Source organism: Engystomops pustulosus, chromosome 2, assembly GCF_040894005.1.
Source record: "Engystomops pustulosus chromosome 2, aEngPut4.maternal, whole genome shotgun sequence".
NCBI lineage: Eukaryota > Metazoa > Chordata > Amphibia > Anura > Leptodactylidae > Engystomops > Engystomops pustulosus.
This window is the reverse complement of record NC_092412.1, coordinates 168,843,639-168,861,491: the sequence shown is the minus strand read 5'-3', so window position 1 is coordinate 168,861,491 and position 17,853 is coordinate 168,843,639. Positions and strand designations below refer to the sequence as shown.

Here is a 17,853-nt window from a genome sequence, read left to right as displayed (position 1 = left end):
CGACTCAAACTCCCGCAATTTATGAAGATTCATCCTGTTTTCCATGTATCTCTTTTAAAGCCTGTCATACCCAATCCTTTTCCGGAACGTGAACTTCCTCCTCCGAATACTGTGGAGATAGACGGAGAAGAACAGTTTGTGGTGGAGAAAATCTTGGACTCAAGAATTTTTAGGAACCGCCTACAGTATCTTATTAAGTGGCAAGGTTATGGACCTGAAGAGAATTCCTGGGAACCTGTGAATAATGTTAATGCTCCTAGACTGATCAAACAGTTTCATCAAAGACATCCTAATAGGCCGAATCAAGTGCCGTCCAGAGGCCGCTGTTGAGGTGGGAGTAATGTCAGGCATGGTCTGCCTTTCCCCATTTAGTTTGCCTTGCCCTCAAGTTTGCCCTCAGTTAAGATGGTGGATGTTGTCTCAACCGGGTGCCATCTTACTTCCTGTTTTGTATATATTTCCTGTCCTGCTCAGTAGACATTGCTTGAGTATTGTGTATAGCTCCTGCTTGGACAGTCCTCTTGCTTGGTACTCCTTCTCCGGATTGTTCCTCCCTTCTGCTTGCTGAACTACTCCTCCCAGATTGTTCTCCTGGCTTTTGCAAGTTCTGATTACCTGCCTGTTGTAGTACTACTGTTTCCCAGTCTGCTCGCTGCACCTCCTGTGTCCACCCTTGGTGCTTTCAGTGTCCTGTCTAGTCCCTGCTATTGGATTCCAGCAATATATCACCAGTATCGTGACACACAGTGTGGATTTACACGTGTAAATGCGCCAGAAAAGCAAAGGACAGGCGCACATACTGTGTTGCGTGCCCCACAAACAGGGAATCAGGCCCACGTCCTGGGTAAGTATCGTGTGCACGCGCCATCTATTACCACGGTGCATATAGAGGTCAGGATCCAGGTACACAGTCCTAACCAACGATGTGCGCAGGTGTCATTTACAAGTTATTTTACCTCCATGGTTTTATTAGAGGGAAGCAAACAAGGGACACCCATATCACTAGACGCCGAGAAAGTGTTTGATAGGGTGCCCTGGGGATTCCTCTATGCGTCTTTGGAAAATTTTGGATTTAGTGGGTGTTATTTGAGGGCAATGATGTCTCGACAGTAACAAATGCAGGGCTTCACTCGAGTAAGTTTTATCTTACAAATGGTACTCGGTAGGGTTGCCCCCTGTCACCGCTAATCTTTAATTTATATATTGAGTCACTTGCGCAAACTATTAGATTGGATGAGGATATTAAGAGAATTATTACCATAGCGGTAATGAACACTATTGGGTTATATGCAGACGATATGATTATTACGTGACAAGAGCCAATGAAATCACTACTGAAATTGAGGGAGGTGCTGCATGAGTATGCTGAGATTTCCCTTTTCAAAGTGAATGCAAAAAAGTCACAGGAATATTGGAGACGTGTACAAAATTTGATTTATAAATTTATATGGGCAGGCAAGGCGTCGCGGATACAGAGGAAGATAATGAATACTTCAAAAGAAAAAGGTGGGATGGGAGTCCCTGATATTATATTATATTATATCATAAAGCAGTTATTATTGAGCAGCTGAAGTGTTTTTGGGATAATAAATCATTCCTGGACCAAAATAGTAGATGCAGAAATTGGTCCATTCACGGTGAAAGGGGCTATCATATTAAAATATATAGCCTCATTAAGGATGGAACATTTCCTAAGAACTACAAGGGACCTTTTACATATTTGGAATAAAAAAAACTAAAGAGAGTCTATGAATACATATTAAGCTGGGAGACATTAAATTGGAATTTCTGCAGGAGATAGGTCTAAACTTACATCTGCCATGGCGGAATAAATTAGGGATCAGGGCATTAAAAGATGTAATTTGTAAATGATGCACCGATCCCTTTAGCCACAATATGTAGAGATGAGCTATTGTCTAACAAATTGCTTCTGCAATAATTAGGGCTTAAGAATTTTTCTTGTGTTAATTACAGCCTCTGATCACTTGTTCAAGCTATTCTTCACCTAATACAGTGTAATACAGATGTATTACACTGTGTTATGTGACACACTGAGCATGCTGCGCAGAAGGCAGGAGGCAGGACCCGGCACCCAGATGAAGATCGCGCAGCCCCGGGCACCGGCAGTCCCGGGGCTGCGATCAGAGCAGCAGGACCCCCCCCCGGTAAGTGCCGCGGGGGGTCCGAATCCAGTTAAATGCCCCTAGCACGCCGCGGTCAGCGGGTGTTAGAGGAGGGTGTCGGCTATAATATATAGCCGACACTCGCAGCTTCTGGCCCCGGCTCCATTCAGTAATAGTAATAGTACGTCAAATGTCGGGAAGGGGTTAAAAAACAAAATTAAAACAAAAATAATATAAAAAAAAATCTATAACTTTTATATTTTCCCATGTACAGAGCTGTGTTATGGCTTGTTTTCTAAATTGCACTATTGTACAAATTGCACTTCAAAATGGTGGTATAATGATGCCGTGTACTGTGAAGCTGGAAAAAAATTCCAAATGCAGTGAAATTGGGGAAAACATGCATTTGCAACGTTTTCTTGTGGGCTTGGATTTTACGGATTTCAATGTAGCCCACCAAAAGACATATGTACTTTATTCTTTGGGTCAGAATGATTACGGGGATACCAATTTTGTATAGGTTTTATAATATTTTCATACACTTACAAAAATTCAAACCTCCTGTACAAAAAAAGAAAATTATTTTGCCATCTTCTGGCGCTGATAACTTACTTCTGAGTACGGAGCTGTGGGTGGTGTCATTTTTTTGCAACTTTTGATGATGATTTCAGTGCTACCATTTTTAGGACTGTACAAACTTTTAATCACTTTTTACTGAATTTTTTGTAAACTTTTTTTATTTTTATTTTTACTATTTTTCAGACACCTAGGATACTAACTGTATCGGGGATCATTAAAACATATATAACTTTATTAGAATGCTTATTAAAATATAGGCTTAAATATGTGGAAGCCCAATAGATAGTTTTCCCCTAATACAGGCTAAGAGTTGGGGAAGACCCAACTAGTGGCAACTAGACAGTACACTTTAAAGGATCATAAGCTCCATCTGAGAAGAGAAGACTCCACAGAGCCTGAAGGTATTATACCAATGAATGTACGGTAACACTAGTTACCAATATTTCTAACCCAGGGTAGTGTCCCCAAGTCCACTAAAGTGCAATTTATAGAACCATAACTACACCTTGTAAGGTTCTAACAAAAGGAATAAAACTAAAGATAGTCACTATATATCTGTCGTATTGTTGGATCAACGACTGACCTACACTCACCGGCCACTTTATTAGGTATACCATGCTAGTAAAGGGTTGGACCCCCTTTTGCCTTCAGAACTGCCTCAATTCTTCATGACATAGATTCAACAAGGTGCTGGAAGCATTCCTCAGAGATTTTGGTCCATATTGACATGATGGCATCACACAGTTGCCACAGATTTGTCGGCTGCACATCCATGATGCGAATCTCCCATTCCACCACATCCCAAAGATGCTCTATTGGATTGAGATCTGGTGACTGTAGAGGCCATTTGAGTACAGTGAACTCATTGTCATGTTCAAGAAACCAGTCTGAGATGATTCCAGCTATATGACATGGTGCATTATCCAGCTGAAAGTAGCCATCAGATGTTGGGTACATTGTGGTCATAAAGGGATGGACATGGTCAGCAACAATACTCAGGTAGGCTGTGGCGTTGCAACATTCTACATATGGTAATCTCACAGGAACGATATACTGTTATGGCGGCCATAACAGTGCCAGCATCCTACTGATAGGAGCTAGCTTTAGTGTGTGAAGTGATCGGTCTAGTCAGCATAGTAGCTCATGCCAAAGACATTGGCTCAGTATATCGTTCCTGTGAGATTACCATATGTAGAATGATGCATGATTGTCTACTGCTGACTGATTGTAAGGCTCTAAGATGACGAAGGCACCAGAAGAGAAACAGTGAGAGTATGTTTGAATGGTGTCCTTAGAGAGCTCTAGATAGCCGCTACTAATTTCTAGATAGCATCAACTTGAAACTGGACTATTGATATGTTTAAGCCCACGAGTCGAAAAGAAAAATCAAGCACTAACATAAATGAATAGCTAACTCCAACGCAACATAGTGTCCTATCTTTCATAAGCCAGAATATTATAGGGGTCTGGTGATTAGATTTAGACCTCATATGGGGGCATATGACTCTTTGAGCATAAGTCTATGCCAAACAGGGGTTGGTTACCCTCCAAATGTTATTCTGTAGACACTACAATATATTCCATTTCTGAAGTCACCTCTAATGAACTGGTGCGGTAAAAAGCAGCAGGGAAACACGTTAGGTGTTTACTGTATTATTAAAATCTTACTATATAGGTCAGTCATTGATCCAACAATACGACAGACATATAGTGACTATCTGGTGTTTTATTCCTTTTGTTAGAACCTTACAAGGTGTAGTTATGGTTCTATAAATTGCACTTTAGTGGACTTGGGGACACTACCCTGGGTTAGAAATATTGGTAACTAGTGTTACCGTACATTAATTGGTATAATACCTTCTGGCTCTGTGGAGTCTTCTCTTCTCAGATGGAGCTTATGATCCTTTAAAGTGTACTGACTAGTTGCCACCACCAGGGGTCTTCCCCAACTCTTAGCCTGTATTAGGGGAAAACTATCTATTGGGCTTCCACATAATTAAGTCTATATTTTAATAAGCATTCTAATAAAGTTATATATGTTTTAATGATCCCCAATACAGTTAGTTGGTGTTTTTGATTTTGGTTAGGGGACATAAACCAATATACTTAGGGATTTCTAGTCCCGGTTCTTTTGACCTAGGATACTTTAACCCTAGGTTGTCTGATCCATCCTACCTACCATATACTGCCGTAGTACAGTATGGTAGTATATAGGGATTTTCCTCCTCATTCATTACAATACCCGAGGCTGTCATGGCGACCCATCGACCCCCCCCTTGATATTGTCACAGGGGCGGCGATCCTCGCCAAGATGGCGGCGCCCGTGCGCTGCCATTTTTTTTAAGGCCAGTTAACACCCGCGATCGGTGCTAGCTCCTGAGCCCTCTCCATGCACCCGACATGTGATGTACTATTACGTCACATGTCTGGAAGGGGTTAAATTGACAAAGAGTGAAAAAAAACTATTTTTTTTTAATGTACTGTATAGTGCACAGGCAGTCCCCTGCTTAAGAACACCTGACTTACAGACGACCCCTAGTTACAAACAGTCCTCTGGATTTTGGTAATTTACTGTACTTTAGCCCTAGGCTACAACAAACAGCTGTAACAGTTATCTGAGGTGTCTGTAATTAAACATTTGTGTTAATCCTGGTTCTTATGACAATCCAACATTTTTAAAATCCAATAGTCACAGAGACCAAAACATTCTGGCTGGGGTTACAATTAGAAAATATACAGTTCTGACTTACAAACAAATTCAACTTAAGAACAAACCTACAGAACCTATCTTGTAAGTAACCCGGGGACTGCCTGTATATAACAAATTAACTGAAATGAACATTGTAAATTAATTCTCTGTTTTGTGTCAGTTGTTTTGATATACAAAACATCTCGTCCTGCTTCCGTAATTACCATGGACCAAAACGAACTGTAAAACAAAAAAAGTCTTTGCAGACTTTGGACCCGCACCTGCTAACAGCCAAAGTCAATGCGGGTTCTGAGACAAGTTAACTGGCAGCCTAACTTTGCAGTTTGAACAAACATGGCAAAAATTATGTGGCGTTAAAAACCCTCTGGCAGAAGGTTGTCCAGTTGAAGGCCAAAAGGGTTGAACCCATCGGCCATATTCATGCCGATTCTGCCGATTCATACAGACTCTGCTCATTCCAAGTCTGTAATTTCTAGAATATTGCATTTTTACAACATCACAAACTCATTCAAGTTCCCCAAGAAGGCTTGTCACCCTCAAACCACAAATTCAAAAGCAAGCGAGGACAGAATAATGCAGAGAATCTCCACTGGTAATCTTTTCAACACAACCACTGGAATTGCTTAGTTTAGCACTAAACAAGGTAAGGCTTAGTCTCATCATACAGTGTATTGATGCTTAAGAGCTTTTGGACTGACAGCTAGAATCATCTTTGCTGAGGAACATTTTGTGCGGACAGGGGGGGCGTATTTCAATGTTCATTTTAGTTTTGAAAGCAAATTTTATTTCTTTGGGTCTCATAGGAAATATGTTCATCAGTAAACTAGAGAAAGACTAAACCAAAGTGTGTAAAGAAGTCAGTGAAAGGTAGTTTTCTGTAGCCAAAATTGGACCTCTCATTCTGTTACATGGCTGAATAAATGAAGGTGGGTATTAGAACCTTCTTCAACAACGTGGTTCCTTCCTTGAATTCTTTACTCAACCAGCCAGCAATTTTCATGCAGTATAATATTCCCGGTCACTCAGCAAAATGGGTAAGCATTTCCTTGAAACAGAAAACATTGATAGAATGAAGTGGCCAGTCCAGAGTTCTGATTTAAACCCAAAAGAAAACCCTTAGTAACCCACAACAGTCGCAGAACTGTGGAAGAAGTGTAGATCAAAAGGGCACAAGATCAATGTGAGAGACTAGTCATTTGACCGCAGATGTGCTGAAGTCTTTCAAAGCAAAGGACTGTACACCTCCTAAATTTAGTTATAATCTTGCTCTGTGCTACAGTCATTTCTGTTCTTTAATTATAATCAGCACTTTTTTTTGCAAAATAAAGGTTTTATGTTGATATACTTTAGTTATTTGGTAAAACACTATTGTAATTGCATGATGGAGTACCCCTTACCAAAAAAATCCTTCAGTAGATCAAGTGTTAATACATTGTTCTCCAATTTTGATCTTCAGTAATATAGACAGTGGCTTACTTTAAATGGTCATATCCCCTGAACCGTGGTATTTTAAAGGAGAGATATGACCGTTCTCCGGCATGCCAGCTGATGGCAAAATCCATACAGAGGTATAGAAGACACTTTAAAAAAGTACTTTCATACTATACATACCTATAAAATATTTTGATGTGTTTAAATTTTAAATGGGTTGTATTCAATGGTACACTTAAAAGACATCCACCCTAAGATTGAATGCTCATAGACTAGCACTACTCACATGCTCGACATGTCTGCATGGGCTAGGAACTGCTTTTATTATAACCCAGAATAGTGCTTGTTTATAAATAAGCAAATTTGCCTGAGGAGAGCATATGAGTAGTACTAATATACCAGGATTGTGTCCTTAAATTGAAAGCTAAATATGTTAGAGCAAGTTAGGTTAGATTTTGAAGAAGTTACTTACATCAAGTTCACTCAGGATAACATCAATTATACTGCCTATAACAATAAGGAAATCAAATACATTCCAGGGGTCCCCGAAGTAACCCTGAAAAAAGAGACACTTATTAAAATAAAATACAATAATAATTTCCCAGGTAAGTTTTATAGTTGTATATAGTAGTAGTATATAAACAATATGCAATACAATATTTAACACTGAGAGCTTTAACTTCAACAACTATTTAAAAATTACACCCTGCCAACAAGAAACATCCAATTACAGTTCCTAGGGCTAATGAGGAGAAATTATTCTGGCCTTACCTTAATGCACACATAGCAAATGCACTTTCAATAGGTCTAATGGGTCATCTGTGATTTAAAGAGTAGCCTCCATTAAAAAAAAAACTTTTGATATGTTGTAGGGCAGGGGTCCCCAAACTTTTTACATAGGATGCTGTTCACTGTCCCTCTCAGACCGTCGGAGGGCCGGACTAAAGTTTAAAAATAAATAGCGGTACATGTGACCGCATCCGTAATACACTGGGCCCCCCTCAATTAATTATTTAATATACTGCACCCCCTCGTTAACTATTTTATATATTGGCCCAATCAATTAATTAATTGGGTCAATTAATTTTGAAATATATGGGGACCCCTCTCCATTAATTATTGAATAATGCTGCCCCCCCATTAATTACTAGACTGCCCCTCATAATTATTTCATACGCTGCCCCCCCCCATTAATTATTTTCTGATGCCCATTCTTAATTAATTATTTTTTGATGCCCCCTCCATCATTAATAATTTTCTGATGCCCCCTCCATCATTAATTATTTTCTGATGCCCCCTCCATCATTAATTATTTTTTGATGCCCCCTCCATCATTAATTATTTTTTGATGCCCCCTCCATCATTAATTATTTTTTGATGCCCCCTCCATCTTTAATTATTTTTTAATGCCCCCTCCATCATTAATTATTTTCTGATGCCCCCTCCATCATTAATTATTTTGTATGATGCCCCCTCCATCATTAATTATTTTGTATGATGCCCCTTCCATCATTAATTATTTTGTATGATGCCCCCTCCATCATTAATTATTTTGTATGATGCCCCCTCCATCATTAATTATTTTGTATGATGCCTCCTCCATCATTAATTATTTTCTGATGTCCCCTCCATCATTAGTTATTTTTTGATGCCCCCTCCATCATTAATTTTCTGATGCCCCCTCCATCATTAATTATTTTCTGATGCCCCCTCCATCATTAATTATTTGCTGATGCCCCCTCCATCATTAATTATTTGCTGATGCCCCCTCCATCATTAATTATTTTCCATACTGCCCCTCCATCATTAATTATTTTGTATGATGCCCCCTCCATCATTAATTATTTTGTATGATGCCCCCTCCATCGTTAATTATTTTCTATGATGCCCCCGGGCGCCACAATGTATTTGCTGCTAGTTAAAAAAAAAAAAAAACTATACTCACCTCTGGCAGCGGCTCCCGCGTCCTCATTCTTCGGGCTGCTGCCGGGCAGGAAGGGGTGCGCGGGCGCGTGATGATGTGCGCCGGGGTTGTCTTCCGGGCACATCGCTCCACCTGCAATAATAGTGCTCGAGCGGCCACATCGACCGCATCGAGCACTATTCAGTGACGGGCAGGAGCTTCCTGTCCGAACGGACGGAGGCTCCTTCCCGACTGCCGCAACCCGCCGGGGGCGCTCTGAGAGCTGGATGTGGCGGGGGCCGGATTAAAACGGTCCGCGGGCCGCAGTTTGGGGACCACTGTTGTAGGGCATATAATTTTAAACCCTTTTGCAATGGGATTATTTACCCAAATATTTCTCCTTCCTCTTTTATTCTGCAGCCTTTTCCCTGTTATCAGTGACTCAGATGGCCCTTGCTAGGCACGTCCCGTCCGCATTGGGCTGAATACGGAGTGAGATTATACATGTGAGACACACCCCCTCTCTCAGCTGCTCGTAGCCGTTTCCTTTATGGCTGCCATGTGCTGCCAGAAGAACTAACTAATGTAGTAACAATCTACATTTACACTCCAAGAGGGAGTTTTTTTTCAAATTTTTGAGCAGACATTGTTTTTGCTTTTTTTTGGTGAGAAACTCTAAAGTCACGCAATGGTGGAAAAATTACACCACTTCAGCATATCAACTTACTTGGTTGTGCAACACCAAATATATCAACTGAGTACTTTCAAAAGAATGCAAATTTCTGTTTCAATAGTTTTTTTATTGATTAAAAAAAAAATTATAGCATGAAATCCAGTACACTGAGTAAGTACAGTCATGGCCAAAAGTTTTGAGAATGACACAAATTTTATTTTCACATGATCTGTTGCCCTCTGGTTTTTATGTGTGTTTGTAACATGTTTTTATCACATACAGAAATACAAGCGCAATCATACTATGAGTAACAAAATCTTTGATTGACAGATAGAATGAGTTAATAAGGCAAGTCAATATTTGCACTGTTGACCCTTCTTCTTCAGAACCTCTGCAATTCTCCCTGACATGCTCTCAATCAACTTCTGGACCAAATCCTGACTGATAGCAATCCATTCTTGCACAATCAATGCTTGCATTTTGTCACAATTTGTTGGTTTTTGTTTGTCCACCTGTCTCTTGATGATTAACCACAAGTTCTCAATGGGATTAAGATCTGGGGAGTTTCCAGGCCATGGACCCAAAATCTCTATGTTTTGTTCCCTGAGCCATCTAGTTACACTTTTGCTTTATGGTAAGGTGCTCCATCATGCTGGAAAAGGCATTGTTGATCAACAAACTGCTCTTGGACGGTTGGGAGAAGTTGCTCTTGGATGACATTCTGGTACCATTCTTTATTCATGGATCTGTTTTTAGGCAAGACTGTGAGAGCCGATTCTTTTGGCTGAGAAGCAACCCCACACATGAATGGTTGCTGGATGCTTTACAGTTGGCATGAGGCAAGACTGGTGGTATCACTCACCTTGTCTTCTCCGAACAAGCTGTTTTCCAGATGTTCCAAACAATGGGAAAGGGGATTCATCAGAGAAAATGACTTTACCAAAGTCCTCAGCAGTCCACTCCCTGTATCTTTTGCAGAATATCAGTCAGTTCCTAATGTTTTTTTCCGGAGAGAAATGGCTTCTTTGCTGCCATCCTTGATACCAGGCCTTGCTCCAAGAGTCTCCGCCTCACAGTGCGTGCAGATGCACTCACACCTGCCTGCTGCCATTCCTGAGCAAGCTCTGCATTGCTGGTAGCCCGAACCCGAAGCTGAAACACATTTAAGAGATGGTCCTGGCACTTGCTGGTCCTTCTTGGGTGCCATGGAGCCTCTCTCCTTGAATTCCTTGATGATGCGATAGATTGTTGACTGAGGTGCAATCTTTCTAGCTGCGATAATCTTCCCTGTTAGGCCAGTTTTGTGCAGTGCAATGATGACTGCACGCGTTTCTTTAGAAATAACCATGGTGAACAGAAGAGAAACAATAGTGCCAAGCCCCAGCCTCCTTTTAAAGTGTCCAGTGGTGTGATACTTAATTATGATAAATTGATCTCCAGCCTTGTCCTCATCAACACCCACACCTGTGTTAATAGACCAATCACTGAAATGATGTTAGCTGCTCCTTTTAAGGCAGGCGTGCAATGAAGTTTAAATGGTTTTTTTGGGGGAAAAAGTTCATTCTCTATGGAAATATTGACTATGCAATTAATTGCTGTTAAGCTGATCACTCTTTATAACATTCTGGAGTATATGGCATTATAAAACCTGATGGAGTACACTTTGTAAAAATTAACATTTATATCATTCTCAAAACTTTTGGCTATTGACTGTACAAAATATTTGAACAGTTGGTTGCATACATCTTACATCACAAGTTACATATCTAATGTTATATGTCCTTATAAAGTAGCTGCATATATATACTGGCTATCTCTACAAGTTGCTTGTTCATTTAGTATTATATATTCAAATTCATAATCAAAAATAAATATCAACTAAAACAAAAAAGAAGAGAAAACAAAGAACTCATGCAGGGAGATGTTTTTTCCAGTTTAAGTCTGGAAATAGAAACTTCTTACAGACCAATAGGGGAGGTCAATTTGTTATATTATAGTTCAACAGCCCATGTGGCAGACATCCAGGGCTGCCATATTTTGAAGGGATTGTGGGGTAATGATATGCCATTGCCGCTGCATTTGAGTGTATCTAATTAATTTCAGTTAGGAGATCTTCAGGTGTAGGAATAAAAGAGGATTTCCATCTCCTTGTGATCAGAATCTTAGCAATTGTAAGAACTTTGGTTGCCAACATTTTGCTGGTATAACGTAACGGCAAGTCTAATAACAGCAGTGCCCCTTTGGGGTTTGCAGAAAGCCTGCAGTGAAATAATTAACTTAATAATTGGAATACTCTATGCCAAAGTTTAGATATACAAGGGGTGTGAAGTGTTATAAGATGCTCAATTTTGGATGAAGATTGATAACAGACTCCAGTGCAACGAAAAAGAATGTGGGCTTTGGCTGATTTACAATTCCACCCATGCCAAGGAGAACAGAGCCTTTGTTCCAGTAATGCCTATGTTAAAATTTACTGTCCAATGAACTATGGACATTACTACTTATCTTTAACTAACCAAGGCCAGATCCTGCCCCACTGAATGTTCTGTATAATCCTTTGTGATGCAAATAAAGCATTCTCACATCTGCCTAGCCTTTCATGGCATCACTTCACAGAGATTGAGATATTATACCATACAATGTCTTGGTTTGATTTCTTTGAGCTCACTCTGTGAATTTTATCAGTCATTAGAGAACCTGAGGTTGTGTAAACAGGGGCAGAACTTGATAAGGGCATGACCATAAAATATGATACAGGGTTCCTCTAGCTCCACAGCCCCTCCAGCAAAAGGGCTGTGTTGCAAAGCTTGTCAGGGGTACAATACCAATTAAGTATTGTTTTAAGAGCCGCCTAAACTTGTGAGCAACTTTTCAAAGATTTATGGATTAATGAAAAGGTTTTAGACCATTCTTGTTGAGAGATAACCATGTCTAGGATCCAGATTTTTAGAGGGTGGGATAATGAAAAAAATTAATTATTCGTGATAGCGGAATAAAGAGGTTTGGTTGAGGAGAACGCAATATCCATGAGCTTTTTGTTATATGATGGAAAAGGATTTACGATACTATTACAAAATCTTTCTATAATGGTATACTGAAAGTCTGAGATATTTATGCCATATTTAATATTAAATGTTTGATGTGTCATTATTTCATTGTCTTCAATAAAGGCGTCTAGAAACAATATCCTTTTAGCTATCCAATCATTGACAGGTAATGAAGGGTATATATAAGTAAGTAATGTGATAGAAAAGTCTTTCCAATCAATCAAAGTTGTTGTTATCTATCGTGTAGAGTATTCCAACATAAAATAATTGCTGTTGGAGAGATTTGTGGTGGCATACGAATTTGCCCCATTTTTGCTAAAACCAATTGACGAATATTTATTCCCATAGTGAAAAAACTTTCTATTTGCATCCATGGCGTGAAAACTGACACAATGGGGGTCATTTACTAAGGGCTCCGTGGCCGCACTTTTGTCGGGTTTCCCAACTTTTCCTGTTTTGCGCCGAATTCCGCGGGGCTTTCACGCGACAGAAATAAGGGGGCGTGGCCATCGGAAAACCTGACAGATTCAGAAAAAACGCAGAATTTAAAAAACTAATTGTGTCGCAAAATCTATCACTCACATGCAACGGTGATAGGTTGGTAAACTCCGGCGAACCTCAGTGGACTTCAGCGCAGCAGCGACACCTGGTGGACATCGGGCGCATGACCTTAGTGAATCGCCGGAAGACCCGAATCCTCTTCGGAGAACGCACCGCTGGATTGCGTCAGGACTTGGTAAGTAAATAATCCCCATTGTGCCATTTAGCTGCCTCTGATAGGAGAGTTGCATAGTAATATGCAGTAATATCAGCGAGTTCTAACCCCTCTGCCAGTTTGTGTTTAATCATAATGTTTTTCGCAATGCAAGGTTTTTTCTCCACCCAGATAAATTGAGAAATCATAGTTTGAATTTTGTCGAGATAAGATTTGGGAAGGGGTATAGGTCAGGTCCTACAAAGATAAATGAGCTTTGGTAATACGCTCGTTTTAAATGCTACTACACCGCCTATAGCTACGATATTTCTATTTTTTGCAGTTACAATCTTTGGTTAGTGAATTCAGGAGCGGGACATAATTATGTGAATATAATGTATTTGGGGAATTTGTAACCTGAATTCCTAAATATTGGACCAATTCTTTTTGCCAATCTAAGTTCAATTTTTGTTTTAGGTAGTAGAGGGAGTCACAAGGAATGTGTATGGGGAAAGCTTGAGATTTTTGAATGTTAAGTTTATAATATGAGATCTGACTATATCAATAATCTGCATAGCAGTTTTAAGAGAGGTTTCAGATTTTAATGTAAGAATAATGTCATTTGCATTTAGTATGTGTTTTCCCCCCCTATTTGCCAGCAGTTGCAGGTAGAGTTCTAACTAGTGGTTCGATTGATAAGAGAAAAATTAAAAGGGAAAGAGGCAGCCTTGCCATGTTCCGTTGGTAATAGAGAAGTTATCTGATAATGAACCGTTTGCAAATATCTGGGCTGATGGGGAGGAGTATAATGTGCCAATAGCGTTTAAAATTCTGCCCTCTAACCCCATGGCTCAGAATGTTGAGAAGGCGTATAACCAGTTAATACGGTCAAACGCCTTCTCAGCATCTAAAGTGACCAAGACCGCAGGGGCTGATAGCACATTGTAATGAATGGGTTAAAACGAAACAGCCTCAGGTCTTCCGAAGACCTGAGGCTGTCATGGCGACGGGTCACCGATCTCCGATGTCGTCACCGGGAGCGGCGATCCACAGCAAGGTAGCGGCGCCTATGTGCCGGCATCTTTTGGAAGCCACCAGAGATCAGCGGGAAAACACTCACTATCGGTGCTAGCAATATGCAGCAAAGACTTACCGGCTATGGAAAGGGCTTGGTCCACCAGCCCTCTCCATGCACGTCCAAGTACGACGTAAGTCAGGAAGGGGTTAATAGCCATACATTCATGGGGGCGAGAAAAGAAGGAAACTATATCTAAATTGCTGATACTTTTGCTTTTATCCCTAGACATGTAAAAAAAGCATATTATCCTAATAAATCTACCCTTCAAGGAAAACAAGTGAAAATAACATATTAAAAACAATTTGAACAAATGGTTACTTTATGCAACCTGGTAGAGTCCGTATTTCTGGCTTGAGCCATAGTTGGAAAAAGGACTATGTTGGGGGAAAGTCCAGCAGATACCGTATAGATGCAATGTGAGCCAAGGACCACAGCCGCCATCTGCAGTGTACCTGACCACTGATTAATAGTGGGTGTTGTGGTGGTCGAACGTTTGCCATTCATCTTCTATTCTGTCTCGAGGTTTCTTTGGAGATGTTCGGAGATATTCAGAGTAGTAGAAATCCTTCATCTATTGATGGTATAGCGTGGGTTACACCATTCTTAGTGAGAAGGAGGTGTAAAGGGAAACCCCATGGTGGTAATAGGTGCGAGTTGCCTTTTAAGCTGTAAAGTCATTGCAGAAAGGTCAGTAAATAACGCAATGTTGGCGTATGGAGCTGGCAGTTGACCAATCATTCTTGCGGTTTCAAGTAGTCACTCTTTCACAGTATAAAAATGGATTTGTACCAGTACATCTCTTGGAACAGATGTTTCGGTCTGGTCGGTCGGCCTGTCGATAGTTAAATCATGTTCTGAAGAATCCGGCAAAATGTTTCTAATTAGCACCTGCCATAGTTGAGTAGATCTGCCTGCAGCACTATTTCTGGGATTCCCCTGATTTTAACGTTATTGCAGCGCAACCTATCTTCTAGATCAGCCATTTTAGCTCTTAGCTGCTGTACCTCATTGTATAGCTCATAATGGGAGTCTATAAGGCTGTTGTGAGACCACGCAAATTCTCACATTTGGTTTTCTATATGGTCAGAGATTGAATTGAGCCATGTATAGGAGTCAGTAATTGAGCAATGTCCTTTTTGAAAAGATCTGTGCAGTGTGGTCAGCATTCCCTTCATTGATACTTCTGTGAGGGTATTATTAGGATATAGGCAGTGAATCAAATGCGTCCCTGAGGTCATTGCCCAGTAGCTGTGCAGCTTATCTCCTGATAAAGCCGTGGCTTCTGTTTGGCCGGGCTGCAGGCCTGGGGAGATGATACGAGGTCCTGCAGGGCCTTCCGTGCTGCAAACTGTGAGCTCCTTTCTCCATCTGTTGTCTTTCTTTATCCTCGTACTGGTGAGGAGGGATCATGCGATTCTGAGACTGACCTGGATCTGCGATGTGAGCCAGAGGTTGCTGGAAGCTGAGGGGAAGCAGTGTGTGCCTGAGTTGTCAGCGCTGCGGTGCCATCTTGGATAGTGCTCGGCGATGAAGGAAACCTGAAACTAGTGAGTGGGCGTAACGCATTTTTTCTCTTCTTAGTCATGACAGGAGGATAGCAGGGAGGATTGGGCGAGGAGCGGGTTTGGTCGCTTTAAAGTCGCTGGTTTGGCAGAATTGCTGCGGCGCTACAGTCTCCCATGTCCACCTTAGCCATGCGCCCAAGAATGCAAATTTCATCACAAAACTAGACCACATAGGAGGTGGTGTATGTGGATCCATTGCTATTGCTACATCTGGTGCAAGGTAATGATGTAACTTCTAGCCACAATTTCGAGCAATTTCAAACTGTTGCTAAAAGTTTACTATGTATCTACATATAAGCCATGTTTAGTAAATGTGGACATGTCTCCCTACAACCAGAGTTATGATTAACTCCGCACGTCACAGCATTTTTTCCTTTATTTTTCACTCTCCACTTTTAAAAATCTATATCTTTTTCCTGATTCTATGTGTGGAACTGAGTCAGGGCTTATTTTCTGCATAACAAATTTTACTTCTCAGTGACATTGGGAATCTTTAAAAAAAATTTCAAATGTGTCCTTTCCATTCTAGATCAGAAATACAGGTGCACTAGGGAACGCATGCACAAAGGCTTTTTCAAATACGGGGAAAAGGGTGGAGCCTGATTAGCGAAAGCAATACACCCCGGAACACTGACCATGCACATTTTTTCTATAAACTCTCCAACTATGGGATTGATTCACAAGGAATATCAGATACTAGAAGAATTTTCCAAATTTTATTCCGCCCTATACAACATAGAAGATCCTGGGTCTGGCCGACCCCTCCAAGTGCGCCATCAATAGAGGAGTACTTGGAAATAAACTCGCCACCAAAAATCCCGATTATGGAAGCCGAGACCTTAGAGAATAACTAAATAAATAGTCCAGGCCCAGATGGTTTCACAGCCAGGTTTTACAAATAATGCAAACCCGAGCTGCTCCCCCTTCTAACTAAGGCCTTTAACTCTGTCTCAGAGGGATGCCCCTTTCCAGACCAGGCTATGCAGGCGTATATCACTGTCATTCCTAAGCCAGGGAGAGATCAAACACATTGCAGTAATTTTAGACCAATCTCCTTACTGAATGTGGACACTAAATATACTCTAAGCTATTTGCCTTACAACTCCAACCGTATATACCCTCCCTGATTCATCAGGAACAAGTTGGTTTCGTCCCGGGAAGGGGGGGGGAGAGTTAAGGATAATACCATTAAGACTATCTCTTTAATTGAAAGGGCAAAATCCTCCGGCACTTCTATGTGCTTGCTTTCCATAGATGCTGAAAAAGCATTTGACTGGGTTCATTGTGGGTTTCTAGAAACCACCCTACATCCTACACAGGTCATTCTCCCCGAAAGCCTTTTTCTTCACTATTGCTTCCCACTATTGTCTACTCTGAACCTGATGTAGCATGTGATTTAGCTTTTCTTTGCTTCACATGTTGTATGTATGCTTGTAAGGATGTAGATGTGTTTGTTTAGTGTAATCTTACTTAGTTTTGATGCATTTTTGTTTGTTTTAAAACGGTTTTTATTGGGTACAATCATAACATCATATTTAACCCCTTAAGGACGCAGGGTTTTTCGGCCGATTTCTCGCTCTCCAACTTCAAAAATCCATAACTTTTTCATTTTTACGTGTACAGACCCGTGTGAGGGCTTATTTTGTGCGTAACAAATTTTACTTTCCCGTGATGTTATTTATTTTAACATGCCGTGTACTGCGTAGCTGAAAAAAAATTCCAAATGTGGAAAAATTGAAAAAAAACGTCACGTGCGTCACGTTCTTGTGGGCTCAGTTTTTACGACTTTCACTCTTCGCTCCAAAAAACACGCCTACTTTATTCTTTGGTTCGGTGCGATCGCGGTGATACCAAATTTATATAGGTTTTATTGTGTTTTAATACATTTTCAAAAATTAAACGAATGTGTACAAAAAAGAAAAAAAAATTTTTGCCATCTTCTGACGCTAATAACTTTTTCATACTTTGGCGCACGGAGATGTGTGAGGTGTCATTTTTTGCGAAATGAGGCGACGTTTTCATTGCTTCCATTTTGAGGTCTGTGCGATAT

At 40.6% G+C, this 17,853-nt stretch overlaps 1 protein-coding gene across 2 annotated transcripts in view; it reads right to left on the bottom strand.

Annotated features, from left to right (window-relative positions):
* Positions 1 to 17,853, bottom strand: part of CACNA1S (calcium voltage-gated channel subunit alpha1 S) — an 817,957-nt gene that overhangs the window by 249,654 nt on the left and 550,450 nt on the right. For both annotated transcript variants that reach the window (XM_072137243.1, XM_072137244.1), the window contains one exon: positions 7,316 to 7,399. In XM_072137243.1, the coding sequence (XP_071993344.1) occupies positions 7,316 to 7,399 (84 nt within the window). The remainder of the gene's footprint in view (positions 1 to 7,315; positions 7,400 to 17,853) is intronic.